Consider the following 27,630-nt stretch of genomic DNA (forward strand, 5'->3'; position numbering starts at 1 on the left):
GGAGGGGTTGAATGAAAGTGGTAACAAAAATGGGTGCTTCCCAAGTTCCTTCATTATGGCTGGGTCACTGTGCCCAGAACTCCCAGGGCTGCTGGGCACCTCCTGAGAGAAAAAGAAATGGAACACTCATGAGTGCTGGAATGTGGGGACAAGAAATCATCAAAATAAGTGAACAGGATAGACAAATGATCTCCTTGCCCAGGGGGACCATTTGGTCTAAAATCTGATTTGTGTCTAGAAATTATTGGTCCAAAATTGCCATTACTTTGTGGTATTACTACTGCATAGTTCTATCAAATAAGGAACTAGCACTTGAGTTTTGTGACTGGTGCAGGACAATGGCCCACAATGGTTAACTGGACTGATATGTCTATAAAACTGAATTTTAATTCATCTATGCGCGTCCCTGATTCTGCTTCTCATCTTAGGTGGCCTTAAGTAATCCCAAACTGGGCAAATTGATGGTTGCCAGTGGGTCAGGAGAGGGTGGAAAAAGGAAAGGGGATTAAGAACTACAGACTTCCAGCTATAAGTCATGGGGATGTAATTAATGTACAGCCTAAGGAATCAGGTCAATAACATAATAACCATGTACGGTGACAGATGGTCACTAGACTTACTGTGGTGATCACTTTGCAAGGTATATAAATGTGGACTCACTATGTTGTCAACCTGAAACTAATATAATACCGAATGTCAATTATAATTGAAAATAATAAAGAAGAGAAATAATCCAAAATGGAAATTTTCAATCTTTCTGTGAAGTGAGGCATAGGGGCGCATGTTTGTCGTGGAGTTTAAACAGAAAGTTGTTAGGAGCTGGGATGTGCCACTTCGGTCAATATATAAATCAGTCCAGACTGACATCTTTTTCCTTTTCTTCGTTTTCATTACCAGAGAGGAAGTGGAGAAAGAGGAAAACAGGGAATATTCTGGCTGGTCTAAATAAACCAGGTCCTTCCTCCCTTTTAAACTCAGAATTCTCTTTGCATCATATGTTTTGAATTAATCATTGTTTTGTGAGGTTCAGAAAGAGTCTTCTACTGCTTTTTATTATTTAACTTTCTGCGTCTGTGTCTTTAGTACTCTCGGATGTTAGGCCATCAGAGGGAAGTAGCCGTGTCGTTTTGATGTTGGAGCCCCCAGCAGCATCCAGCCAATGCTTTGCATGTAATGGGTGTGTTCTATCAAGGCTTGTTCAGGAGTTAATGAATGAGTCCTTAGGAGGAAAGAAGATGAGACATTTCTCTCACGGTGAGAACGAATCGTTTTTAGTGTATTTCAGATATAAATCAGAAAGTCAGCATAAATTGTGCTTCTCGGTGTTCACCAGGGGTAGGGAAGGGTTTTGGCTGAGATTGAGAAATTCGTTCCTGGAGAATAATAAAGTGGGCGGGGAACTCAAGGCTCTGAATCTAACGAAGGAGGCGGAGTCACCGAGAGTTGGAGCGTTTCTGTCCAATCAAAAGGAGATGGTAGGAGCAAGCGGGGGAGATAAAGGGGGAGCGGGAGATCGCGAATCCTGCCCAGTTACGCGAGCTCCACCGCCGGAACAGCAGCTTCTCAGCGTAGGTATTTCTGCCCAGGAAGAGCTTCTCATTCCGAGGCCGACTCCAGCAATGGCCTTTGCAAATCTACGGAAAGTGCTCATCAGCGATAGCCTGGACCCTTGCTGCCGGAAGATCCTGCAAGATGGAGGGCTTCAGGTGGTGGAGAAGCAGAACCTGAGCAAAGAAGAGCTGATAGCCGAGCTGCAGGTAAGGCCAGCGGGAGAAAGACACGCGCTTGGTGGCATCCTCCGCGGAAACAGGCTGGCCGCGCCGCGGCTGGCGCGCCCCACCCCCACCCCGGTCCCTGGTATCGGTCGGGCCTGGGGCCTCCAGATTTGGGGCTGGAGGGGAGGGGGGAGAAGGAGGGAGGAACAAACGGCGGCGGGCTGCAAGATGCAAACTTTCTGTTCAGTTTGCAACCACGCGTTTCACGTTGGTTTGCCACCCGCGAGCAGTGCAATGTGTAGGCTTCTCCGGGTCCTGCAGTCTGCCCGCGGGATGCCAGCGCCGCTCGCCAGCGCCTTCGCGCGCAGTGGCTGTGGCAGCGCTGCACGAGGCACCGGGGGAGGGGCGCCAAAGTGTGTTTCCTATGGGAAGCCAGGGACCCGCGCGATCCTCCCCGGACCAAGCCCTGGCTTGAACGGCAGACTCCTGCCTTCCCTGGGGGGCGTTGGCACAGCCCCAGCCTGTCTCGTGGCTGCTAGAGAAGCTGCAGGGTAGGCAGCAGATGTACCCGCCTTTCGTCTGATGCAAGACTGCTGCGAGTTTTCACCGCCCCTCGGCTTCCTGGGAGTTCAGAGGAAAGAGGGGCGGGTGGGGGGTGCCCGAGATCCTGGGGCAGCGCACGAGGCCGCCGCCGATGGGGCCCAGACTTAGCCTTCGCCCGCGGCCCCGGCTGGTGGCCTTATTTTTGGCCTCATCGCTGGTCAGAAATGACCAGCGTGGACTAGAATCCCATCCCAGGCGCCCCCAGCAAATTGATTTCTTAGCAAACCTTTCTGAGGAATGTATCTCGGTTAGTTGTGATATGTAATTAGCGCAACCTACTTCTCCTGTTTCTTTGCCTTGTTTGTAAGGGTTCTGCCAGGTTTGGTGGCCTCGTCCAATCTGTGTCATTTATTTTGTGAACTCTCCACTCCAGTTCCTGTACCTCTTACTTCTCTACTGCACCCACCACCCCGAAGTCTCTACCCCAACCCCCAACTCCCACACCCCGCAGTGTAGCCTCTGACCAACCTCAACCAGCCTCCGCGCGGATCCACCCCCTCCACCCTCCCCTTCTCTGAAGGCCCTTTAATCAAAAACCAGGCAGCTGCTGTTACTTTCGTTGTGCCGCAACCGCATGGTCCTCGCTACTGCCTAGGCCCCCCCGTCTGCCTTGGTATTTCATATCGGCGGCTGTGGTTCCCCATGGACCCTCCTCCCCCATCCCCCTCCTCTCCCATATGCCATATCCGGGTATCTAGCCTTGTCCTGTATTCAGAGAAGTTTCCGACCGGTCCCTGCCTTCAAGACACTTGTAGGCTAGTGCGGGAGCCTGGCCAAACGACGACTGAGACCAGTGACCAGATGACACAGTAGACCAGTGACCAGATGACACAGTTCCTAAGTGCTGAAAGACCACTCAGCAGCCTAGCGACTGCCTGCTCAGCTGCTGCAGAAGTGGAGAGAAGGGGGGTGATCAGCCTGGACGAGGTGGGGTGTAAGGGCTCAGGACCTGATCCTAGGAGCACGGTAGGACCGCAAGGAGGCAGGCGCCTCACTAGTCATCTCGTCTTGTGTATGGATGTCATCAATGGCCGTGGCTCTCTGGGCAGGGCCCAGAAGGCAGTGGACTGGACTCCAGCCCAGCTCCTGACCCCCATCTCCACTGGAACACGAGGTTGGAAAGGGTGGCCTTCACTTCCAGCTTTCTTATGGAAATTAGAAATGCTATACCCCGGGGAGGGGGGCGGGGCGCGGGGCCAGGAAGGGGGTAAGTGCGGAATGGAGAGCAGTGGGAGGCCTCACCAGTGGTAGAGAGGTGCCAGTAGTGGAGGGGTTCAGTGAAGTTGGGAATTCGGCTGGTGCTGGGCGTTTGGAGCTGAAACTTGGAGACCCTTTAAAGGCGCTGCAAAGTGTCAGGAGAGGAGGGGTGTTTCTTGGCTACCGACTGCCAGGCATCGTTGAGCTATTTGGGAGCGCCCAGCCTTGGCGTGTTTGTAAAACATTCGCTGCAGAGTTCCGTTTAGTGTCTTTGGTCGCCCACTGGAGGGTCCTCAATTCCGCACTGTGCCTTTTTTATGCTGCAAGGAGAGGCGTCGGGGTTAATGATTCTGCCCTCCACCATCGAAATCATTTCAGTACCGAAGGAAGCGCCAGCGCCTGCCTGAACCAGGCCTGGCCTCCATTCCCATTGCTTGGTATTCTGAGCAGGCACAGTTTGCTCTCTCTCACTCCCCAGAACGGTCCTTTTCAGACTTGAAGCAAGTCACAGCTAGCCCATTACTGACTGGGTAATGAAGTCGGTTTAATGGGTGGTGATTAGCATCAAAATAATAATAACAAAATAAGAAATAACAGAGCTGTGCAGAGAGTAAGGTGAGCATTGTGGCATGGAATTTGTGGCGGGGTGGGGGTGGTGGGGGGTGGTATGTGAATTTAAAATCACAATTTAATCATGTGTTTCTTACTGTGGGTCTTAGTTAAAATGTTTGGTAAACATCAGCTTGGAATAATAAAGCATCTTGTTTGGAACTCACAAAACTCTTACTTAGACTGTGTACCCCCTCTTCTATCAGCATGTGTCTCCTCTTAAATCTAACATACAGGAACACTTAAATCTTACCACGGACCCATGGCTTTTGAACTTGGACCATGAGCCACAATCAGAAATTCATTTTACATCGTAACTCAGTATACACATACGTATGTGGACACACACTCAAGTTTCATGAAATAATGTCCATATTCTGTTTCATTAAATAGCAGTGCTGGTCAGACTCCACTAGACCACATGCTGGTAATACATTTATTTACATCCTTATCTCAGAATTTTAAGAAAGATAAATAAAGAAGGGAATCAATTTCCATGCCAGAGTCCATCTTTTGAAAGGCTCTATTAAAAGCAACTTCCAGCCTGTATACTAGGATTTAGTTTGCAAAAGTGAAATAACCACCTACTTAACCAGGATTATATGTAGTGTGTAAAACAGCACCTACCGGCACCTACTATAGTTGGAAAGTTTCTTTGACTTCCTCTATGATTTAAGTCGGAGGCACGAGCAATGCTAGAATCAGCCCAAGGCCAAGCCTGTCCTCCTTGGTAAAGGAAGCATGTGTGAACTTGAGTAATGTGAATGGATTTCCATTGCTGAGTCAGCATAGTTTGTCGGGAACAGCCATAAATCCAGCACAACAGTGACCGGCAGTTTTCCGGCTGAGGGATAGGACAGGGAGGAGGGAGCACTTGTTCAGCCTGCTCCCACACACTGATACAGTCAGAGAGCAGTTGACAGCAGAATGGGTGCAGTGTCGAGAGAGGTCCATTCTGCCCTGGGAGTGCCAACGGGGACCTTGGGATGCTGGAGAAAAAAGTGAGAATCACAGCGAACTGTATGGCGGATTTGCAGCGGGCGGTAGTTTGCATAAATAGAGAGGAGCAGGCATGGAGGCAAATTTTGGAGGGATGGCAGGTGGCCTGAGAAGGGAATGATGCCTGAGAGTACCTGGGTTTTGAGGGATCAGCGGGAGATAACATCTGTCAATAAATACTTGCTTATTGAATGAGTCAATTGATGGTATAATTGAATGAAGCAGGAATAGTGAAAGGTGTAAGAGACCTTGGAAGCTAGTGAATTCTGGCCCCGTGTGGTGGGACCAGGGTCTGCTGGGAGGGAGTCTCCAAAGGCAGAGTGTTCTCTTGGGACAGGCAAGCTCTGAATGAATGCACGTCTATACTGGTCTGACTGGAGACTCTTCAGACTTCTGGCTTCCAAGAAAACTGGCTTGAGGGACACCATCCTTGAGGGGAAAGTAGAGAGAGCCTGCGGGGCAAATCTGCCGAAGGGTGATACTTCCATAGAGAGGCTGAGAAGGGTGATACTTCCATAGAGAGGCTGTGATGGTTAAAGAAAAACTAGGGCTGTTTCTGAGCTTGTCCTCAGGGCCTGCAAGATGGGGTAGACTACTGGGGAGCCTGGTGTCTCCCCCACAGCCACTCTGTTCTGTGGGAAGCAGATCCCCAAGGTTTGGGAAGGGTGGTGGCAGCTTTGGAGAGAATAGTCAAGTAGGCCAGACCCCTGAGGTCAAAAGGAATGATGGGGTAGCGTGTAGGGAGCAGGAGTGGGTCTGAGATGTGGGCCCAGAACTTGATAGGAGAGAGGCAAGGTGATAAGATTGTGAGTCTTTGGGTGGTCACTGCCCCTTTCTTGTCAGTTGAACTTCGACCGTTGGTCCGGGGCTGACCACTTCAAAGGAGGTTTCATTCCCTCACTATTTTACCAGAACCTAAGGTGCCATTGCTGGTAGTAAAGGAATAGGCCTTAAAAATGTGCTCACACACAGCTGAACGGCCCTGCAAAAGGTTGTGGCATTTACACTTTGATTTCCTTACATGGCCTCCAGCGCTGAGTATTATCAGATTTCGTTTTGCCGGTATGATACCTGAAAAGACCACATTTTAAAATTCGCATTTCTCTGATGTCTAGTGTTTTTATAAATTACTGGTCACTTTGTTAGTTCTTCTGTGAATTGCCTACTTATATCTTTGCATATATATAAATTTTTTTTAACTGTGTTCTTTATCATTTAAAAAATTGATTTGTAGGAGGTCTTGATCTTTTTTGGTGATGAATCTTCGTTCTGTTATATATATTGCAAGGAGTTTCTTCCAGATCAAGCCTGTCACTTGCCTTTAACAGTTTATGGGATCTTTAGAAGTTTAAATTTCAAATGTAATCAAATTGGTCAGTATTTCCTTTTGGTTTCTGGGATTTGTACCTTGCTGATGAAACTTTCCCATTCCGAGATCATAAAAATATCCCTTTACATTTTCTTCTAATTTAAAATTTTATTTAAATTTATTTATGAAATTTAAAATGATTTTAAATTTAAATGTATGTATACAAATCTTTAATTCATCTGGATTTTTAAAAATCTGCAGTGAGACAGTTCAATATTTTTTTCCTAAGTTTTCCTAATACCATCTACTGCATAGATTTTCCTTTTCCCCCATCAGTTTGAATTCTACCTTTATTATTTTCTAAATTCCCATACATACATGGGTCTCTTTGCCTATTTGGTTGTGTTGATAGATTTGCCAGTTTTCTGAACATTTTTCTCCTGGCTCCGTCCCAACTTGTCCTCCCTTTTCAGAAATCAATCTTTCTTTCCCCCCACCTCCTCCATAAAGAACAGAAATTTATTTCTAACAATTCTGGAGGCTCAGAAAATCAGTTTTTGAGTGCTCACATAGGTAGGTCTTAAGCCTCTTTATCGCAGTCAAGAGAAGGGATTTCTGATGCTGGATTTTCAATCATGTCACATATTTGAATATTTGGGGAAGGATGGTGGGGTTGGGTGGAGAGAATGATGAGGAGAGGTTGCCTTGGGCCTCTCAAATCACTGGGTTCATTTATTCAACGGAGTATTCTATGGAATGTCAACTATTAAAATAATCTTTGCTTTCGGTACGTAAAGTAGGGACGAAGAAAGCAAACTGCAGGTGAGAGGGATAACTACATGTGAAATGGATGATACAAAAATAGGGGGAGGCAGTGATGAGATCCAGGGTTGTTGGCAAAGTTTTCACGCAAGAGAAGCTTCTTGTGCTTGACAGATTGGTAGCATGTGGCCAGGCAGGGCGGGGATCCTTTGCTTGGGAGCCAGAGCAATGGACTTGAATGTGGGACAGACAGCAGTGACCCCTTTCTGCCCACGCATTGGCTGATGTTCATCTAGGCTGCTGTACAGGAGGCTTTCAGAGTACCTTCAAGGTCCCACCTGGTGTTGGCAGTCTGCCCAGACGGGGTGGCTCCTGTCTGGTTCTTCTAACCTTCCCATGCCTTGTACATGCGGAGGCCACACCATACACACGTGATGGTGAGTTTTGGTGTATCTGTCACTGTGCGCTCCTTGAGGGGTAGGGCTGTAACTTACCTTGTGTTGACAGAGTCTAGCATAATGCCAGATACGTACGTACGAGGCAGGCACCCTGTGGATGGAAGGAAGAAATGGAAAGGGGAGAAGGAGAAAGGGGCGGCCTTCATTTTGTTGGGCTTCAGTGTCTCACCTGTGAAATGAGGTGGGCCAGATGCTTCCAAATGTTTCTTTGAACCTCACATTTTGAGGTTCTATTTCAGCATCGCAGACATAAGATAAAGGGGCGTGGAGTGCCTGTGAGGGGTCCTGCATTGAGCCTCCGGCAGTCAGGCACAGCCCCAGTCAACTCTATTGAACAGTCATTACAGGCTCTCCAAATCTAAATGTTCTGCTGCAGGGTAAGCTTCACTACTCTTCTCCCCTCGGTGGAGAAAAGTAGTTCTCTGCTCTCTCGCTCTGTGTAACTTCTCCAAACGTGTTCCTGGGCTCTGGGCACAGTAAATACAGTGAAGGCCTCGCCTGGGAGCCAGTTCCCCACTGAGCTTTCTCTCTCCAGTACCCACACGATGGGGAGGCAAGGGAGGAAGTTCTCGTGGGATCCAGCTGAGAGTTCCACCGAGGAAAATACAGAGACGTACGCTCACAGGAGTCAGATCAGACTTGGGAGGGACCCGAGGGGCCATGTGTCCCAACGCGCTTATTTTATAGATGGAGACCAGGGGTTACAGGATTTGCCGCTGGCAGACCAGGAACTAGAACCACAGCCCCGATACCCAGCTTGCAGCTTGTGTGATGACACTTGCTGCGTCCTCACCTACCTGGGACAGCCAGTTTGGGGCAGAGTGTGTGCTTGTTCACCTACTCCATTTCTTGAGGCTTCTCATTGTGTGTTTGGGCTACAGTATCCTGTTATATTCTTATTCTGGGAAGACACCCCGGGATTCTGGATGATCCTAAAGAAGACTGTCGTGGGGTCTCTAGCTTAGCCGTAGGAAAGGGGCTATGATGAATCCAGAAGGTCGTATTTTTCACACATATATTTTTAGTCTAATGTCGCCTGTGTATCAGAGCAACTCTAGACCAGTTTAATTGTTCTCCCCTCCCCCACTTCCTTTGGTCTCTATTTTAGGAAATTTTTTTTTTCAATGGTTTTATCTTTTGTTCACTGTATTTGTTCGTTCAGCTAATCAGCGTTTATTGCCCACCTTCTGTGTGCCAGGCAGGGGGCCTTCCAGAGTAGAATTCCATCCCCCCTCTTCCCTTGAGTCACTCGGTGTCCCTGGAGGAGGTGATGTCCTTCGAGCGGGTGCTACCCCTGTCCTATGTCATCACCTCCTCTCACCCAGTTGAGGAGGGTGAAGCTCAGCTCATAGCTTGTCAGGGATGGAGCTTGGATTTGAACCCAGGCCTGACTGATGGTGGAGCCTCTCAGGTGTGTAAACAATACACAACTCCCGTTGCCTACGTCCCCTTGAATATATCCAAAGTCAGCCAGCAGGTAGGAGTCCCACTTTGCTCAAAGAAGCGCTAGAAGGTTTTCCAGAGGAACTCTGTGGACCCAGATGTTTCTTTTTCTGCCTCAGGACTGCCAAGGCCTTATCGTCCGCTCGGCCACCAAGGTGACTGCTGATGTCATCAACGCGGCAGAGAAGCTCCAGGTGGTGGGCAGGGCTGGCACAGGTGTGGACAACGTGGACCTGGAGGCCGCCACGAGGAAGGGCGTGCTGGTCATGAAGTAAGTTGTGGAGGCTGGGGTGACATTGAGACTCTTTGTAATCTCAAAATGCTTCACAAACCTACCCCACAGATGTGCGTAGGGCTGCAGCCTGGTTTGAGAGTCAGAAGGATGGTAGTGAATGTATGTGTTTGCTCTGCTCCAGCTCTGACCCTCCCCCTCTAGGGTTCCTTCTGGGGTCAGGTATCGGTAGCTGTGCTTTTTCTACTCTACCTCCCTTGCACAGATGCAAGACTTTTGCTAGTAGAGTGGCTCTACATTCTTTCTATTCCTCACTTCCTTGCACCCCTCTGGAGCCGGGAACCCAGTTTCTCTTTCACACCCCAGGGCCAAGAGGGAAAGGGCCTCCATTAGAGCTATTTTTGCAGAAACCTAGGGCAAAGGTCTTGTGAACATGCCAATGTGTGGTGACCCTCCTTTCTGGCTCCTGTCTGGCACTTAGCTGGTGAGGCAAGACTAGCCCCAGTCCACTTCTCGGTCCTCAAGCCTTTTCTCTTCCCTGGGGACCCTCACGGTCCTCAAGTCCTTTCCTTCCACTTCCCCCTATAGGGGAGGGGTTAACTGACCCATCATCTGACTGAGGGCCATATCCAACTAGAAATGTTAACTGGTAACCCATCCGACATTCTCACTCTGTACCCGGAGGCAGCTGCCCGCACACCCTGCACCTCTTCTAGCGTCCCCATCCAGCCTGTTCACTGGGGACCCAGGAAGCCAGCTGGTCTTGTGGAAAGACAGACTGTGAGAATTCTTTTTTTGTGACCTTTTTATTATTATTATTTTTTAATAGAATCTCTTTTTCTCCTTGTAACCTTCATTCCTTCATTCCCAGAGATGAAAAGACCCAGTAGGGGAAGAAGAAGGGTAAACGTGTGTGTTAATAAATTCTTTCAAAACCAAAAAAAGAAAAACAACTTTTTTTTAGTTTCATGCGTTGCCATCTCTCTTCTCCTTCCTGTAAAATGGGCACAGTCAGCACTGCTGTGTGTATTAAGGTGGGAGGAAGCTTTTCTCAGTTCAGAACTTGTTGAGGGCTAGGAGGAGAAGTCAAACAGGTGGAGATAAAATTAGTGGCTTTGTTACTATAATAATAAAAGCCAGGTAGGTCAACTTGGTGAAGGTGGGCGGGCAATGGGCTGACCTCTGCTCATCCATCTCGGGCACAGCTTTAAGATTGATGATGGAACCCCAGGGGATTTTTGCTTCTTCCTCTAGGCAGGTGGATGCAGAAATGAGAGGAGAGAGGAAAGGACTGAGCCACACACTTCTCCCCAAATCCTCGGGAGAAGGGAGTTTGGGTAGAGAGGCCAGGTGTTTCTCTAATGGAGGTTGCTGCACAGAAAACAAAAAGCTAGTGTTCTTCCAGCGCTGGGATGTGGGCAGGGGTACATCAGAGAATCCCAGGACGGTGATGTGGGGCTTGTATGCAGAGTAGGTAAGCTCCTAGAGCAGGGGCGAGAGCTCAGCATGCACCCAAGCCTTTCTGTGGGGACAGGAGAGAGGATACTGGTCAGGACCCACTGATGTCCCCTCTTTTCTCTGCTCTTTAGCACCCCCAATGGGAACAGCCTCAGCGCTGCGGAGCTTACCTGTGGTATGATCATTTGTCTGGCCAGGTAAGTCCCGGACTTCTCAGCGGAGCCAGTCCCTCTGGTATGTCAATTATTACAACTCCCCAAGCAAAGTGACCCAGAGACACATAGAAACACTTCAGCTTGGCGACTTGCAGACTGCTATGAACGGTGACAGGGAATGAAAGAGAGGGGAATGCAAGAAATGCAGATTTCCCCGTTTTGCCTGCTTTTACATTTTCCTCCTCCTGTAAATCAGGCCAGCTACCATTTAATTCTTGCGAGGACCCTTGCCCACATGGGGTCCCCCCAGTCTGCCCTGGTGAGGACCCTAAAGTATTGAACCTGGAGTGGTTCCACAACCCGCAGCTAGAGGGAGGGTCTGGGAATTTCTCGTGCTCCATGTACATCTTAGACAAGCACCATGGAGTCAGGTGGGCAGAGATCAGGTGACAGAACTGAGAAGAGGCAGGTGAGGGCTCTGTCTCACTAGGTCAGAGGCATTTTGTCAGCTTCCTGAACTGAGGCCTGATGGGCCAGGCAGTGACATGGAGTTTCTTCCCCTGAAGCTTTGCTGAGTTTACCCATGAGTCCGTGATCATAGACTAGCTCCCCTCTCAGCCTTACCCTCAGGTGGAAGTCCTCATAACGGGTAGACACGAAAAAATGTCTCAAATAAGAAGTCAGTGAAGTGGAAATACAGCAACCAAATTTTGGAATGTCTCACACACACACACACCGGGTTTTGTGGCTGACAGAAAAGCCTTTATTTAAATACTTAGGAGACTGACTGGAGGGGGTGTCTTCCTGGGCTTTGAGTCACTCAGCTGTTTCCAGCAGGTGATGCTGGGCGGGGTGTGTACCCCGCACAGTGCCTCCCGCTGTGCAGTTGTTGTGAACCTTACGTGAGCTGATGTGTTAACATTTCCTAGAAGATGTTTAAAATAGAGGAGATTTCCCTTCAACATCCTAAACATTGTTTCTTGGCTCCCAGAGAAGCCTGGATGACCATGTCCCACGTGACGTGTCTTACCGTCCAACCTCTAATGTTGCCCCAACTTCCTTTGTCCCTTCCAGAAAATGCAGAGACTTAGGCCTCCATGTTACCAAGGAGGACATAGGCTGTGTGTGTGTGTGTGTGTTTGGTGTTGGGACAGGAGGTGGAGCAGAAGTTCTAAGTGTGTGGACTGTGGTACCCATCCACCCCAATCTAGCCTGAGACCGTTGGGGCTTAAGAAACTCTCCAAGAAGACCAAGTAATCCGCTGTCTCCTGATATTGTAGAAGATGTTGCAGGTTGTGGTCCTGGATGGAAGGGGAAAATGAAAATCCTTGAACTTCAGGAGCACTTGATGCCGAGTCCCTCAGCACCCCATTTTATCACCCCTACAGACTCTGGAGGATTGGCTGTTGCTTTTTATGTGGCCACAGTCACTCAGATTGCTACTCCAGAGGCTGGGGTGAAATAGGAACCTCCTCCCGGACACCTAGCTGAGACAGAAAGAAGTCCCAGGGCTCCCAGTCAGGTCTTGCCAAGCGTCTCCCTCTGCTACACAACCTCTCCCCTCCTCGGTGTTTCTGAACCTGAGCCCCTAGGCCCAGGCTGAGCTTGGTTCCCGGGAGAATGATGGTCAGAGGTGGTGGCTGTACAAACCATGTCACACCTCCTTCCTGGGCTGGCAGGGGTCTGCGTGGGCCCTCTGAACCTGTGTTTGTCCTTGCAGGCAGATTCCCCAGGCAACAGCTTCGATGAAGGGGGGCAAATGGGAGCGGAAGAAGGTGAGTGTCTGGCCTTGCCTCACCCGCCTGGCTCGGTGCCCGAGCTCCACTCTTGGTGCTGACTTGGGCGTTTTTGCCTGTTTGGTTGCAGTTCATGGGAACAGAGCTGAGTGGAAAGACCCTGGGAATTCTTGGCCTGGGCAGAATTGGGAGAGAGGTGGCCACCCGGATGCAATCCTTTGGGATGAAGGTGAGAGATCGGTGGGCCCCTTTGATGTGGGGCCTCCTGTAGCAATTTGGGAAGAGGCAGCTTTGCTTGAGAGAAGCTGAAGGCTTTGTCCTAGGAGGGTCTGACCCCCATGCCCCCTTTTAGAGCTCCTGACTTAATAGGCGGTAAAGCCAGGGAGGGAGGCAGCGTTTGCCTGCTAACGTGGACACCTGAACTCAAAATCTGGGAATACTTGGTGGAGGTCTTTCAGCTTTGGGCTGAGTGATAACCCTGAGCAGAGAGGGGTCCTGTATCCTGCCGGCCTTTCCTCCCTCCTAGACTACAAGGGCTCCTTGTTTTGCTGTGTCTGTCACCTGTGGTAATTCAGAAAACAGGAGCAAAGTTATAGCAATTGAAAGTAGAGCCACTGTCCGTCCATCTTCTAGCTGCTCTCCACTGTTCAGAAGAGATTGAAAGGTGCTGGTCTGTACACTGTGATACGATTGTAGAGCCGATGGCAGCTGGAAAACCCCACACATTTCTCAGAAATCTTCCCCCTCCCCAAGGCCCTGCATCATGCTATCCTGGAAGCTGTGGGGGTTTCGGTTGAGGGAAGGTTGGCATCCATAGCAGTGCCACCCCCAGGAGACCTCTCAAAGCGGGGGAGGCACTCAGCCAAGAGTGGGGAATTCACAGGGGTGCTCGGATAGGTCAGAGTGACGAGGCAGCTGGGGGTGTGGGCAGAGGTCTCCATGTTTACTGTGGCTGTTGAGGGGTTTGTGGGTTCAAACTGCCACCAAGGAAGCTTTAGCACTGGGAAAGGGAAGGTACATTTTTCTAGGTCTCTGAAAGAGGTAGGTGCGGCCCAGCAGAACTCACTGATCATGGAAAAACCAAAGCCTCATCCTTGGGTGCAGGGCTGGCCAGGTGTGACAAGCCCCAAAGAGCACTTTCTCCTCCGTTCTCTTTTGTGAGGGATTAAGGTGTAAAGGTTTAGCTCACGGGAATTCCGGTCATCTGAAAGCAGGGGTCAGGGTTAAGGAGAACGCAGAGCACACAGAGTCAAACAGGTGAGTGTTGGTGTCACTGATGATACAGCGACTTGGGTGCAGGTCCCAGGCCCAGCGGCCATTCTATGACGTTCGCACACCCCTTCCCACAGCACATTGGACTCTTCTAACTCGGACAGTCATTGTCAAGGGAAGGACTTGAGACGTTGGCAGTGACTTATCCCAGACAAAAAGCCCCACCTCACTTCCTGAATAACTGAAGTGATTGGTAAGGCTGTCTGTCCATCTGGCACCGCTCAGAGCACTGCCCCAGGCTGTTTCCCAGAGGCCGGGGGGCATGTAGGACCATGAGCATCAGCAGTGAAGTGACTGACACCCCTCAGACATGTGTTTGATTCAAAGAGATGTCTAGAGCCTGCTCAGGAAGGGTATTGTTTCTGGGCACACCCCACCCGACGTGCCCGCATGTGTCATTCCCAGCATGGCACCGAGGACCTGTGTGCTTCATTTGGGAGTTTCTGTCCAGATGTCTCTGGAGGGTCATTCTGGGCTGTCTTGCTTCTGGGACAATGCTGTTTGTAAACCCCTGAAATCTGTCTTGAGTTGTCTCTCCCACTTCAGCCTCTCAAGGGAGCTACTGGCTCTGGCCGTTTCAAATGACCCAGTTGGCTTTTCTTCACACTCAGCTGCACGCTTTGAGCTCCCCAACACATGTTGGGTCCAGGTGAATTCTGTCTCAAGGCAGAGAGCTTATCAACCTGCATTCCTTAAATCTTGGTTAATGCTGGAGCCATTGTGGAGAGCAAGATTTCCTAACAGGCAAAGAAAGGAAGATCCTTGAACAAATGGTGAAAGAGATGGTTTATCAGCTTCCAGATAGGAAAGAGTGATCAGGGTCGCCTCAACACAAGTTGTTTTAAATTTCCTTTGTTCCCTCTTTGGAAACTGTTATGAAACAGGTAGAGCCTGGAAATCCCAAGATGTCACGTATCTGGAGTATTTAAAATGGTATTTTAATCATGTAAAACATAGGCATTCTCATAAAAACTGAAGTACAGATAAGGGTCTCCAGCCCTCCTCTCCTCAGGTAGTCAGTCTGGCGTGTGGTATCTCAGACTTCTGTGCATTTGCATAGAATGTAAACGATATTTGGAGAGAATGGAATACTGTGCACGAACAGATTTGCCACCAGTTTAAACTGGTGTGTGGAATTTTGTTGTGTGGATAAATTGTTCTTTATTTGGCCATTCCCTTCACGATGGACATGTAGATTGTTTGCAAATGTGGGCGTTAGCAAGACCTTGCTCAGGTCTTTCGTGATGCCCCTGGGGTTACCATGGAGACTGTGAGCTTGGTGCTAAGGGGTTAGTGTTCTAACTGGTTGAAGGATGGATCCGTTTCAGTCTGGAGGGAGATTGTACAGGATGGTGCAGGCCTCTGCCTTTTCCACCATTTTTCATCAACAGCTTGGATGACAGGAAGCAAGGAGAGGGGCAGGATCAGGTCCTAAAAGACACGGAGAGGCTAAAATGGTTGGGCACCCTAACAGGAAATTTAGCTACAATATATCTCAGAGCCCTTACATAAGGGCCCCAAAAGCAACTGGACAAGCGTTGGGTGTAGAGATCCTTATAAAAAAGCTTTTCTAGGGGAGAAGGCCTTTGGGTGACAAAAGTGCAGTGTGGCTAGCAGTAGTCGTATTTTTATCGTCCTTTGTGTGTGGGGGGGTTGGTGGTGGGAGAGCCCACCTACGTGGACGCTGCCACTGCCGGCTGGTACAGGCCTAGACGGGGACTTGATGTGTCACCATAGAGCAGCTGCTGACCTGCTCTGAGCCACCTGGTACGCTCTACAATGTCTTCTGTCTGAAACCTTTTCTCAATAATGTTGCTGAATAACAGGTAATAACTTCAGAGACTCAACTCATTTGTGCTGTCATGTCCCCTACGATATGTTCACAGACCCATGCCATCCAGGAGCTATGCCCTGCATTTTTCTTACCAAGGTTTTCCGTGAGGAGCAGACCCGCATCTCTTAACAGTTTCTTTGTGGCGGGTGTTGTGACGAATTTGGCTTAGCCCCGAGGGTGGACGTTGAACCTGAGGCACCAGTTGTCACTGATTCTTTCGGGTCAAGCTAATGAGTCCTGAGGTCTGCAGTATGAGATACTGCATTCCAGGGACCCTGTGGGGGCAGGACCATTATCCCAGTGGCAGATAAGGAAACTGAGGCTCAAGAATGGTCTCTGATATGCTCAAGATAAACGGACTAGTCCAGGTGGGCCCAGCTCAGACTGTGGGTCGCCTGGTGTTCTAATCTAGTGCCCTTTGCCCCACACCGCCGCAGCTGTCTCGTTCCTCATCCGTGCGAGCTGAACAGCTCTGCCGTCATCTCACTGTGTTCAGCCTTGCTCAGGACAAAAGCCCTCCTGTTTCAATCTGATAACTGGAATTCCTACAGCCCTAGAGCGGTGAATTTCAAATTCTTCCCAGAGCCTCAGGTTCTAGAAAAGTGTGCCTTAGAGACATGGGGAAAAAGAGCAGGAAGACACAGTTGGTGGGGCTCTGGGACTTCACCTCTGCCGCTTAGAACTGATCTGGTTTGATGTTGAGCTTCTGTTTAAGATTTCATTGTCAGGGCGAAAGTTCCAATGCTAAGCCCACAATTTGGCTGTGGGGTAGAGAGAGGGTGTGGCTGTTGGGCTTGTTCGTTGGAGTTCCTTTGTCTCCAAGGTGGCCTTGCTCTCCTCCACCCACTGCCGAGCCAGGGGACCTGCCACAGGCATGATCAGCCTCCAAAGGTGCCTTCTGTGACACCCGCTAGGAGGTTGCCCTGGAGTACTGCTTGAAAAGCTAGGGTTCCTTTGTTGCCCCAACGTCAGGAGTCTGTCCTAGGGCTGAGGTTGAGATGGGGAAGCCCTTTGTGCGTCTTCCCTTGACTCCTCTCTAGGAATGACTAGTCTGGATGATGTTCCAACTTCTGTGCATGAGGACATATAACCGTTTCCAGGACACATCAGGACCCTACTCAGGCGTTGGTCTCCTGGGCCCGATGTCACCCTACCAACTCCCCACAACATGGTCTTCTGACTCCTAGCTGAGTTCAGCTCCTGTCTGCCCTGAGTGTCTGTGGTGAAAAATGAGAATGGGTTTTCTTGGTCAAATTCTTTCCCTGCGATTGCCTGCAGATGAACGAGATACTGCCTCACTCGGACAGAAAGCTGAGTCCAGGCCTGTTGACTGCTGTAGAAGATGATTATCTCCTCTCCCCATCCACTCCCCTTTAGCCCAGGTGCCTTCGGTGGGGGCACTGGGCCAGGCTCAGCTTGTGGGACCCTTCCTTCAGGCAGCCCCTGCTGTTTCTTGGCATTTCCAGGAGCAATAGAGTTGTGTGAAATCACTCCATCAGGCTTGGCTTTGTGAGCTCTCTTGGGGTCCCCTTCCTCTCCTACTCCCCGTGAGAAAAGTACATCGGGCTTAGAGATGAACAGGGCCATTGTTCCAGCCAGCCTCAGAGCCAGCGGACAAAGAAGACTTGTGAGAGCAAGGGCAGAGCCCTCTCTCCTGCGCTGGACATTTTACTCTCCCCACGAGAAACGAGTAGCTTATATCTGAGGGGATCGCCATGTGGGCACGAGCAGGTGGTCCCAAAGGGCATGGGGGAGGCACATCTTTCCCCAAAACCTCCCCCGATGGTTGGGTGGGGCCCACTTGGCCTTCCTTGCTCTACAAGGCGGGCGAGGAAGAATGTGATCCAAAAGCTACTCCTTACTCGTGATCATTTTCACTTTCTTCTCCAGAAGTGCTGACTTGGATACAGCAATCTTCTTTGCCATTCTTTTCTAATTTCCCTAATTTCAGAAGAAATTCATGATGGGGGGGAAGTGTTAAAAAGTATCGGAAAGCATAAAGAAGATGAATTCCACCACCCAGTGTTGAAGTATTATGCTTTCTGTTATTTCTGTTTGTTTAATCCTGGGCAGCTCCGAGCATCTCCACTCAGGGTGAAGGGAACTTGCTTTTCAAACAATAGTGTATGAAAAGTTGGAGCCGGGGGTGACTGTGAAATCATCTACTCAGCTCCTTTACGTAGGAGGACCCAGGTTTGGAGGGCACTGACATGAGCCTGGACACACAGCTTGACAGCGACTAAGGCAGGACACAGGTATCCTGACTCAGAGGCTCTTTCTTGGGTCCTGCAGACCTGCCCGGGTCAGTTGGTTGTCCAGCCTTCTTGAGGACATCAATGCATTTGAAGATTCTTATGCTTCCAACACCTCTTTACCCCCGGCCAATGTTGCTGATGTGGGGAGCTCTGGGAAGGCCTCCTGGGTAGGTCTTGGCAAGAGGTAGATACGTCATACCTGGTTGCAAATCCTTCCAAGAGGCTTGTGCTGGCTTGGTAACCTTTAGAGCATTGCCCTTGCTGAGAGATGCGTGATTGGCACCCGAGACTATTTCTGATGTAGAAGGAGATGTTTTCATCTCGTTCTGCCGCTGTTTGCTCAGGGTGGTCATTAGGAGTGCAGACCCTGCAGTCAGAATACTGTTTGTGCCCCAGCTGTACGACTCGTCATTTATTTGACCTTGGCTAAACCAGTTAACCTCTCTGCCTCAGTTTCCTCATCCATAAAACGGGGCAATAACAGTACCTGACCCACTGGATGTGAGTTAGATGAAAGGACCTGATACATAGTAAATGCTAAATAAATGTTGGCCGTTATTAGCTATGACTCTGTATCCTCTCTTCCTTCCTCTGACCTTTGCCTTCTCTAACTTTCCTTCTTCCTGTCACCAATATGTGATGATCTTTGGCCAATTTCATGAGGGTGATGAAGGTCACACCCCTGAGTTTACTGCCTGCCCCCATCTCCCAGGAGTCAACCTTCCTTCCTTCTCAGCAGCTTCAGGGAGGCCCCTCTGCTTTGGGGGCCCACCTCCTCCCCAGACCAAGGTTCTTCCTGGGCTCTTCCCCATCCACAGGGCCTTGATGTCTCCCTTTCCTCCTCTTGGAGTCCTCATTCCTCGTTCCAGTCAACCCTGCCTTGTTGAAAGGATCAATCGTTAGTCATTTGTACCTCGCTGTGATGAGTCAGCACATTATGCCTTCTAACTCTGGATGCATTTTAGGCCTTATTAGAAGAAACTTCAAGAAAGGTGTCAGTGTGGGTATTTCACCCCCTTTCCCGATGAAGAATCCTTGTTGCCTTCCTAGCGCTGCTCGGCAGCCCCACTGCTCCCTCCCTCCCTTCTTCCTCACTCTGTTGAATTATTCAGTGCACCTGCCGGTTCTCTGGCCCTGTAGGTCCTCCAGCTGCAGCCAGCCTCTCCCTTTCCTAATTGTACCCCACGACCGTGTTACTGCTCCCCCATAATCCTCCTCCCTCATGTGGGCTCCCTACTCTCTAAGGGCTTCTGAGCGCCACCTTGTTGAACCACACACGAGCCGCTCTTGCATTTGTGGATAAGAGGTTGGAGGCAGACAAGCCTCCTTTTCAGCTCTGGCCCTGGCCCCTCCTAGTGTGTAAGCCCCGCTGCCTTCAGCTCTAAAGTAGAAAAGAGAATAGCACCAACCCCATCGTATTGCCGTGAGAAGTAAACTGGTATCTGCAAAAGGCTCAGCGTAGTGCTTGGTATATAGTAAGGGGTCAATAATGCTGGCCATTATTAGCAGTACCAATACTAATAATTAATAATAATATTCCCTCCCCCCCTACGACCAGACTGTAGGGTATGATCCCATCATTTCGACGGAGGTCTCGGCCTCCTTCGGTGTTCAGCAGCTGCCCCTGGAGGAGATCTGGCCTCTGTGCGATTTCATCACTGTGCACACTCCTCTCCTGCCCTCCACGACAGGTAGGCCTGTCCCTACCTTGTGGGTTGGCCAGAGAAGCCACAGACCAGATGAGAGTGGGTCCCTATTTCGGGGCTTCCATGACGCTGGTGACCGGCTCTGGGGAGGGCCCCACCAGGTCCGCCAGCATCTATGATGCTTTGTTTGATGCCCTTCATCAGATGGGCGGGGAGCCATGTGGGAATGCGCGGGTGTCTGGGTGAGCTGGGGCAATGCCATCGAGCAGTGTCCCCTGGGTACTTGCTAGGGCCACTGCAGGCGTTTGTGGTTTGGGGAAACACCTGAAGCAGTAATATCTCAGGGACTTCTAGGATGTTTCTAAACTGAGTCTGGTTTCATCTGGCACAAAGACTCCTGCCCCAGAGCATCTGAGAAGGGAGAAGCGAGACCAGAGAGACTGTTGTGCTGCAGGAAGGAGGCCCGTGGGGAAGAGCTGGACCGGGAGGAAGGGTCAGGAGCCCGAATCCCGGCACCATCGCGGCACCATCACCACGAGAAAACTCTTTCGTCCCTTCCAGGCTTGCTGAACGATAGCACCTTCGCCCAGTGCAAGAAGGGGGTGCGCGTGGTGAACTGTGCCCGGGGAGGGATTGTGGACGAAGGCGCCCTGCTCCGAGCCCTGCAGTCTGGTCAGTGCGGTGGAGCCGCGTTGGATGTGTTCACGGAGGTAAGCGCCTGGCGCCCGCGGGTGAGAAGGAAGGGAGAAGCCGGTCGCGGAGGAGTTCAGGGCTGTGTTGGGTCCCTGTCTCTAGGTCCATGGTAAATGGGAGAAATTGTCAAATGTAAGCCAAAAATAACACCTTTGGCCTGAGGAGCCTTTGCAGAGCTTGGTGGAGAAGCAGCCATGTTGTCGTCTGCAAAACTCAAGTTTTAAATGGGACCCAGTTCCTGGTCTCAGGCTCCTCGCCTCCTGCCATGTCGATAACTTCAGAGACGACTGCAGCAAATCAGTTCTGAGGTTGAGGATTTGGGGCAGGGAGAGAGGGTCTAATGTATCCACACGGGTCTCTGATGAAGTGGACCCCACTGCCGATTCCACCCAGTGTCTATTGGCTTTCTTTGCCCTTCCTCCCCTCTGGGGAGGGAAAGAAGCCTGAGGAAGTGGTTAGAAGCTTTCCCTTGGTCCCCAGGGTGGGCTGCTCTCCCTAGGTCTCCCTCACCCACTTCCCACCCCCTGCCCTCACACCAGATGGAGTAATGAAGGGTGCATTTCCCCTTGAGTCCTGTCAGCCTCTCTGAAATGTCAGAGATCCAGGGAAAAGAGCGTGGACTTTGGAAGGGGCGGGGGGTTGCTGGTTACATTTGAGCTGTGTGGCCTTGGCAAGTCCCCAGCCCTCTCTGAGCTCCCGTAGCACTTACTGTCTATGCCCTGCCCAGGGTGTACGGTACGTTGGGTTTGTGCTTCTAGCCACCTTTCTCTACTAGATCGTAAGGTCCCTGAAGGCGGGGTGTGGCTGTCCCTTCCCTGTGTTGCCATCCCTCCCCGGACAGCACCTTCCCCTGCTCTCCTCGGCCTCCTCAGAGCACTTAGTACTAATGGTGGCAGGACTCACAGAGCTATGTGGCCCCAATCCATTGGGAGCCAACAGAGCCCTGGGGAGGATGACCAGACGAGAAGAGCCTAAGTAACATTCCCAAAGGCAATACTCGATGCTCAGTGAGCAGAAGGGGTGGAAGGGAGGGATCCTGGGGTGGGAGGTGGAGGCATCCAGGTGGGCCCCGTTGTGAGAACCACTGTGGGGTGTCTGCAAAGAGCATGACAGTAAGTGCTGTAAGGATGTAGCGGGGTGGGGGGGAGGAAAACACTAACACCAACAATAGCTACCAATGGCTGAGAACCACTTACGTAACTGGTGTGTAATCTCCATGATGATGTTATGAGGTAACTACTATTAACCCAAGACACCAAAAGCACATGGGTAGTAAGTGATGGAGCTGAGGTTACGACCTGGTCCATAGCTCTGTCCGTTCTGCTGTGGTGAATGGACATTTGTGAGGAAGCCGGTGACTGAGTCCAATGGTCACCCTGACAAAATAAAAGTAGAAGATGACATCTGTCCTGCAATCCTCCCTTCCAATTTCCCTCACACCCTGGGGCAGACCATGGCAGCCAACTGAGAGGTGTCTCTTTCTGGCAGGAACCACCACACGACCGAGCCCTGGTGGACCACGAGAACGTCATCAGCTGCCCCCACCTGGGTGCCAGCACCAGGGAGGCCCAGAGCCGCTGTGGGGAGGAAATTGCGGTCCAGTTCGTGGACATGGTGAAGGGGAAATCGCTAGTGGGGGTTGTAAGTATCACCACGTGAAGTGGGGCCCAGAGGTTAGAGAGCAGAGTGGGAGGAGGCATCTTGGTGATGGCACTGGTGACAGTGGGGATGAGTGGGGGTGCGGTGACCAGATTCAGCCCTGGGAGCTGAACATAAGGGCTCCATTTGAGCCAGCCTCTGGGTGGGGTGGCAGGAGCTACCTTGTCAGCAGCCTTGATAGCCCAGGCCTGGCACCAGGGAGCCCAGCTTCCCCCTGATACATTGTAGCCCTTGTGAAGAGATTGTAGTTCTTCCCGGGGCCAGTATCTAGAGAAAGGCTCCTTTGTTCCCCACATGCCTTGAGAAGGAAGCAGTGTGTCCGGGGTGCCAGCTGGACACTGAGTGGGGGCGAGCTGGGGAGTGGCCTATGGAGACAGCCCTTTAGGACACTCCTCGTAGCTCTGAGCATCTCTTTGATCGTGTTCAGCTTACACCCTGGCACTCACCGTCCTGACAATCTGCCACCTTCCATTCCCCAAATCATGGCTCAATGTCCCTGCTTCTCACTGGGCCCTTCCCGGCATGTGTTTCTCCTCCAAGTCTATCCTGACTTATACTTCAACTCCTGTCTCATTCCACCAGTGGATATTCCTCAAGCTCCAGTGGGTACCAGACAGTGTCATAACCTTTGGGCCACAGAGATGAATAAGGAAGGCACAGCTCTCCTTAGGGCATAACCCCAGCTTCACCAAGACTTGCTTGGCCTTTCCGGCTCTGTCCAATCCTTCAGCATGTGCTCTTATTATTAAGGCTGCGTGAGTTTGTATCTTTCTTAGTCACTAAATTCTAAGTTCTCTGAGGACAGAAAACCAGGACGTAAGCATCTCTGCAGCCATGTGGCTCTGCCCTGAGCATTTAATCAATAGTCTAAGATTAGAGTCAGTGAATGAGGGTGGGGGCAGGGCTGGAGGTGACCCCTGACCTTCCGGGATGACCCTTAGCCCAGGAATGTTCACTGCTGAGGATAGAACTATGGCAGGAGACACACAGGCTGCTTGCGCCAGCCCTGCCAGCCCTGGGTTGATAGCCCAGCTCTCCAGCCCACTCTCCCTCCCTTCCACACCGGGCCCTCTTCATCCTGAGAAAGACGGGAGCCAGCCACGGCCCTGCAGGAGGACCCCTCAGGGCCAGTCATCACAGCTGTGGTGGGGCAGGCCCGCCCAGAGAGCGTGGTGGTGGCCCCGGGACACTGGGCCTGTCCATCTGTGTGCCTCCTCTCTGCATGTCTGGCTTCTCAGGACGGGACACTCTTTCTCACTCCTTTTGCACGATGAAGGCCTCTGAGTAGGGTCATTCTCCCATGTGATGCTGGTTGGGATCCAGATTGAGATTTGGGCTGTGACCGTTGCCAGCAGTCGGTGTGGCTTCTCCCTTTCAGCCCTTCCACAGACAGCCTTTTGGGAGTTAGTCACGTTGTCATTAGGTAGTGGTGGCATTCCAGGCTTTTTTGTGCAGGGCTCCTTAGCACCAGCTCCATCAAATGGAACCACAAAATGTTCCCTTCTTACTTAAGAGAGACAATCTCTTGGTCAAAATAGTTAAACTTGGGTAAATTTAACTCTACCCAAAGCAGCTGGTGGTCTTAGAATGTTGTGCATTTGGAAATAAGGATATTTTCTGTCCCACAGGAAATACCTGTCTCCCTAATTCTTCTCTGTGTCATCTTCAGTTCAATTCTGTTCCAATCTTAGACACAGACTAACATTGGGATCAGGTTGGTGCCCAAAGGCACCTGACCTCCTGGAGCCCTCCCACCTGCCCGTCTTCTAGAAAGGACCAAGACCTGTGATGAGCACAGAGGACCGGAAACGTGGGGTGCCGGCTTCTGGGGGCTTCTTCGTTGTGTACTTTTCCTCCACCTGCGGCAGACTCAGCCCAGCCAGCTGTCGTGTGGCTCTTGGGCTCTGCTCCCAGCAGCTGACTTCTCTTGTCCCACCTCCTGGCTCGCTGCAAGACCTTGCTTGGACAGGTGTGCCCTGTCCCGCCTCTTCCTGACCTCAGCCCTGTTTCCCCTCTCTCTGCAGGTAAATGCCCAGGCCCTTACCAGTGCCTTCTCTCCACAAACCAAGCCTTGGATTGGTCTGGCAGAAGCTCTGGGGACACTCATGCGAGCCTGGGCTGGGTCCCCCAAAGGGACCATCCAGGTGGTAACACAGGGTGAGCTGGGGACACTGCTGAGGGAGGGAGAAGAGGGACATGGACTCTGCACTCCACTGTGTATGTCTGCTGCAGGTCACAGAGTAGCGGACTCCGAGGTGGCCTTGATCTTGTGACTCCATTGGTCACAGTCTCTCTGAGTGCGACTCATGCACTGTCGAGTAGGGACAAAAAGTTCTTGGGAAATATACTTAACTTTCACAAATCACGTTTGTGCAGTATTTTTAAGATTTATAGGTTTGGGGTGCAAGAGGGACCTCCACAAGAGATAAGAGTTTTACAAAGAGGGGCTAGGGTTAGTGTCCTGGGTTAAGTGACAGGACCTTTGATTCTGGTTTTGACCCTGTCGCTTACCTGCTGTGTGGCTTTCCCTTCTCCGAGGCGTGGGTTCTTCATGTGTGAAGAGTCTAGGTGGGTGTTCCAGACGAGGTGACGGGGACATTTGGTGCCCTGTGACATAAAAGGAAGGCCCGATGATGGCCGTGGGGACATTTGTTCAGCCAAGGAGTGGGAATTCCGAGAACAGTGCCCTCTGCCTGCCCCTCAGTGACTGCAGGCTCTGGCCCTTTGCAGTGGGTCCAGCCCCTTGCAGATATGCCGGAGAGGCCAGGGACAGCTCCAGTCCCCTAAGTATCCGCTTGGAGAATGATAGGCAGGGCAGGTGTGTGGGGCCAGGAGACTTGCGCTGAGTTTTGGAGAGGCGTTTCTTAGACTAGTTTAGTGTCCTGGTGTCCTGCCCTTGACTCCCCATTGTGTCTTTCTCCAGCTGGCTCTCTGCCCCCCAGAGTAAAGCAGAACTGCCCAGGCTTGGGGACCCCAGGGCAGTGAGGAGCCTGTGACCCAAAGCTAGTTGCCAGTGGTCTCCTGCCCCTCCTGTGCGGCTCAATAAACATGCCCTTCTGGTGGCTTCTTTCGGTCGCAGGCACATCCCTGAAGAACGCCGGGAGCTGCCTGAGCCCTGCTGTCAGCGTCGGCCTCCTGAAAGATGCTTCCAATCAGGCAGATGTGAATTTGGTGAACGCCAAGCTGCTGATGAAAGAGGCTGGCCTCAACGTGCGTGCCCCCCTGCCCTGCCCTCCCCTGCCCTCCCCCTACATGTTCAGAGCACGCTGACAGCCCTGCTTAGTGAGTGGGGAGCCCTGGAGGCACGTCCTGCCACGGACACTGCCTCCCTGGCAGCCGTACTGTCTCCATCTGCAACGTGGGGTACTGCCTGCCACCGAGCGTTGCTATGAGTGAACCAGTAACGTGTGAAAGTGCTTGAGTATAAGTGTTCTGTGAATGGGAGGCGGTGGCAGCACCCCCATTTCACAGCCAAGGAAACTGAGGAAGCCAGGCTGCCTCTGGCCGGAAGCTGAGAGTCAGCCCAGCATGCTCTGCCTCCAACTCCATCCCCTGTTCCTTCCACCATGGCACCGTGTCTCGTAAACTCTGGGAGCTCACAACACATCCCCTTAGCCTCTGCTGCCCCTGTGGCTTTCCTTTTGGCATCTGTCCCTCTGGTTCCCTTTGTGATCAAAGTGTGTTTCTCAGCCAGCGGGAGCTGGCAGAAGCAGTGGGCAGTAGAGCGCCCACATTACTCCCCCCCGACTCCCCACTCTCCCCCATTCCTATGTCCTGATCAGGCCACTGCTTTTGTGCAGGAAGCAGTGAGCAGGAGGGGCCAGGCTGGATGTACCTCCCGGGCAGGCCTATGAATCCAGGCCCTTCTTACAGCTCTGCCTCCCTCCTCCCTGGTTCCCAACCCTCCCCTCCAAGCCTTTACCTGTACCTGGCACATCTCTCCTTCCCTTGCTGGAGGCATTGACCATCCCAGAGAGCTCATGTTCAGAGGTACAAGGCTTAGCCCCTTGGCCTGGTCCCCTGGCCCTGAACTGCTGACCATCCTGTCCTGCCAGGTTGAAGCCCTAGAAACCCGTCAATGGGCCGAGGGAGAGGGTGGGTGGTGGGTGTGTGGTAGCCGGGAGGTGTAACTGCCCCCTCTCTGCCTTCTCTCTGCAGGTAACCACCTCCCACCACCTTGCTATGCCAGGGGAGCAGGCCTACGGGGACGGCCTCCTAACCGTGGCCCTGGCAGGTGCCCCCTACCAGGTGGTGGGCTTGGTCCAGGGCACCACACCTGTGCTGCAGGCACTCAATGGAGCAGTCTTCAGACCGGAAGTGCCTCTCCGCAGAGGGCTGCCCCTGCTCCTGTTCCGGGCTCAGCCCTCTGACCCTGAAATGCTGCCTACCATGATTGGTGAGGAGGGGCCTGTTTGGCTGGCCAGTGCCCTTGAGGCAAGGGTCGGGGGCGTGAGTGTGTGTCTGTGTGTATCCTGGGATTGGGTTCCATAGACCTTTGCCTCCTTCAGCTCCTCTCCAGCCTCAGGGCATCTCTGGCACTACAGCAGACAGAAAGTCTGCCATGCCAGCTTCCAGAACACTGGGGAGGAGATAGGGAGTTTAGACGGAGGTGCCTTATCTGAGATCACAGCGCAGTGTGTCACGGGTTGGCCCCCAGCGCCCCTGTTAACTGGGCTGCTTGTCCTGTTAAGCACACATAGGGGACCTGCCTGGTGGACCTGCCCGTGGGGCCAGCTCCCAGGAACGAGCTCAGAGCCGTCGCATGCAGGTTTCCTCCCCCTGGTTTCCTTGTCCCAACCACAACAAAGCCTGTCACACACCCCCTGCAGTGTCATGGGCATCTTGACCTGCCCCAGTCGCCTGGTGCCCTGGGAGTTTTGGAGCACTTCCCAGTTTGGCAGAGTGTCCACAGAGGGCCTGATTTCACATCCTTGCCAGCTGCCCAGAGGAACTTTCCCCTTTTTCTCTCTCGCTGTTGGTCTAGATAAAGCTGGCAGCCAGCAAGGCAGGGATGCCTCTAGCTTTGAGGCTCATCTTCCCTCCCCCGCCTTGCCTGATGGTCAGGGTGTTGGGGAAGGAAGCTGGGCAGATGCCCTGCTGTTCCCCCTCTCAGTTCTTTGACTCTGAGACCATCACCCCCCACTGCAGCTTTGATCCTAGGAATCTAAGACGCCCAGCCTCTCGCTACCCCTTCCCCCACTCTCCATGCCAACCAGGGGTTTCTTCTCTTCCCAGGGCTCCTGGCAGAGGCAGGCGTGCAACTGCTGTCCTACCAGACCTCGGTGGTGTCCGATGGGCAGACCTGGCACGTCATGAGCATCTCCTCCATGCTGCCCAGCCTGGAGGCCTGGAAGCAGCACGTGACGGAGGCCTTCCAGTTCCACTTCTAACCTTAGGGCTCACCAGCCACAGCCTCTAGGGCTTTTGTGAAGAAACCTGCCCACTGTGATCACCAGGGAAAGATCACATTCCTGGGGCTGACACTGCTTATGCTGCAGACCTCGTCTGACCCTGTAGTACAGCAATAACCACCTAATAAAGAGCTCACCCCCAAATCTCCCTGCGGCTTGCTGTTGTCATTACCTGGAACACCCA

At 51.8% G+C, this 27,630-nt stretch overlaps 1 protein-coding gene across 2 annotated transcripts; it reads left to right on the top strand.

Moving 5' to 3' along the window:
* Positions 1 to 1,474: 1,474 nt before the first annotated feature.
* On the top strand, positions 1,475 to 27,594 carry PHGDH (phosphoglycerate dehydrogenase). 2 transcript variants are annotated; one of them, XM_019730578.2, is made up of 12 exons: positions 1,475 to 1,757; positions 9,215 to 9,366; positions 10,917 to 10,982; positions 12,661 to 12,715; positions 12,807 to 12,905; positions 19,596 to 19,728; positions 20,245 to 20,393; positions 21,865 to 22,017; positions 24,060 to 24,192; positions 25,115 to 25,245; positions 26,194 to 26,431; positions 27,271 to 27,594. In XM_019730578.2, exons 1-12 carry the CDS (start codon positions 1,620 to 1,622, stop codon positions 27,423 to 27,425), a joined length of 1,602 nt encoding a protein of 533 aa, XP_019586137.2. In that variant the 5' UTR covers positions 1,475 to 1,619; the 3' UTR covers positions 27,426 to 27,594. The 2 variants fall into 2 exon arrangements, with proteins under 2 accessions (XP_019586137.2, XP_074174746.1); XM_074318645.1 differs by lacking the exon at positions 1,475 to 1,757 and adding an exon at positions 3,138 to 3,432.
* Positions 27,595 to 27,630: the final 36 nt, after the last annotated feature.

The sequence above is a fragment of the Rhinolophus sinicus genome, linkage group LG14, assembly GCF_036562045.2.
Source record: "Rhinolophus sinicus isolate RSC01 linkage group LG14, ASM3656204v1, whole genome shotgun sequence".
NCBI classification, from domain to species: Eukaryota; Metazoa; Chordata; class Mammalia; order Chiroptera; family Rhinolophidae; genus Rhinolophus; species Rhinolophus sinicus.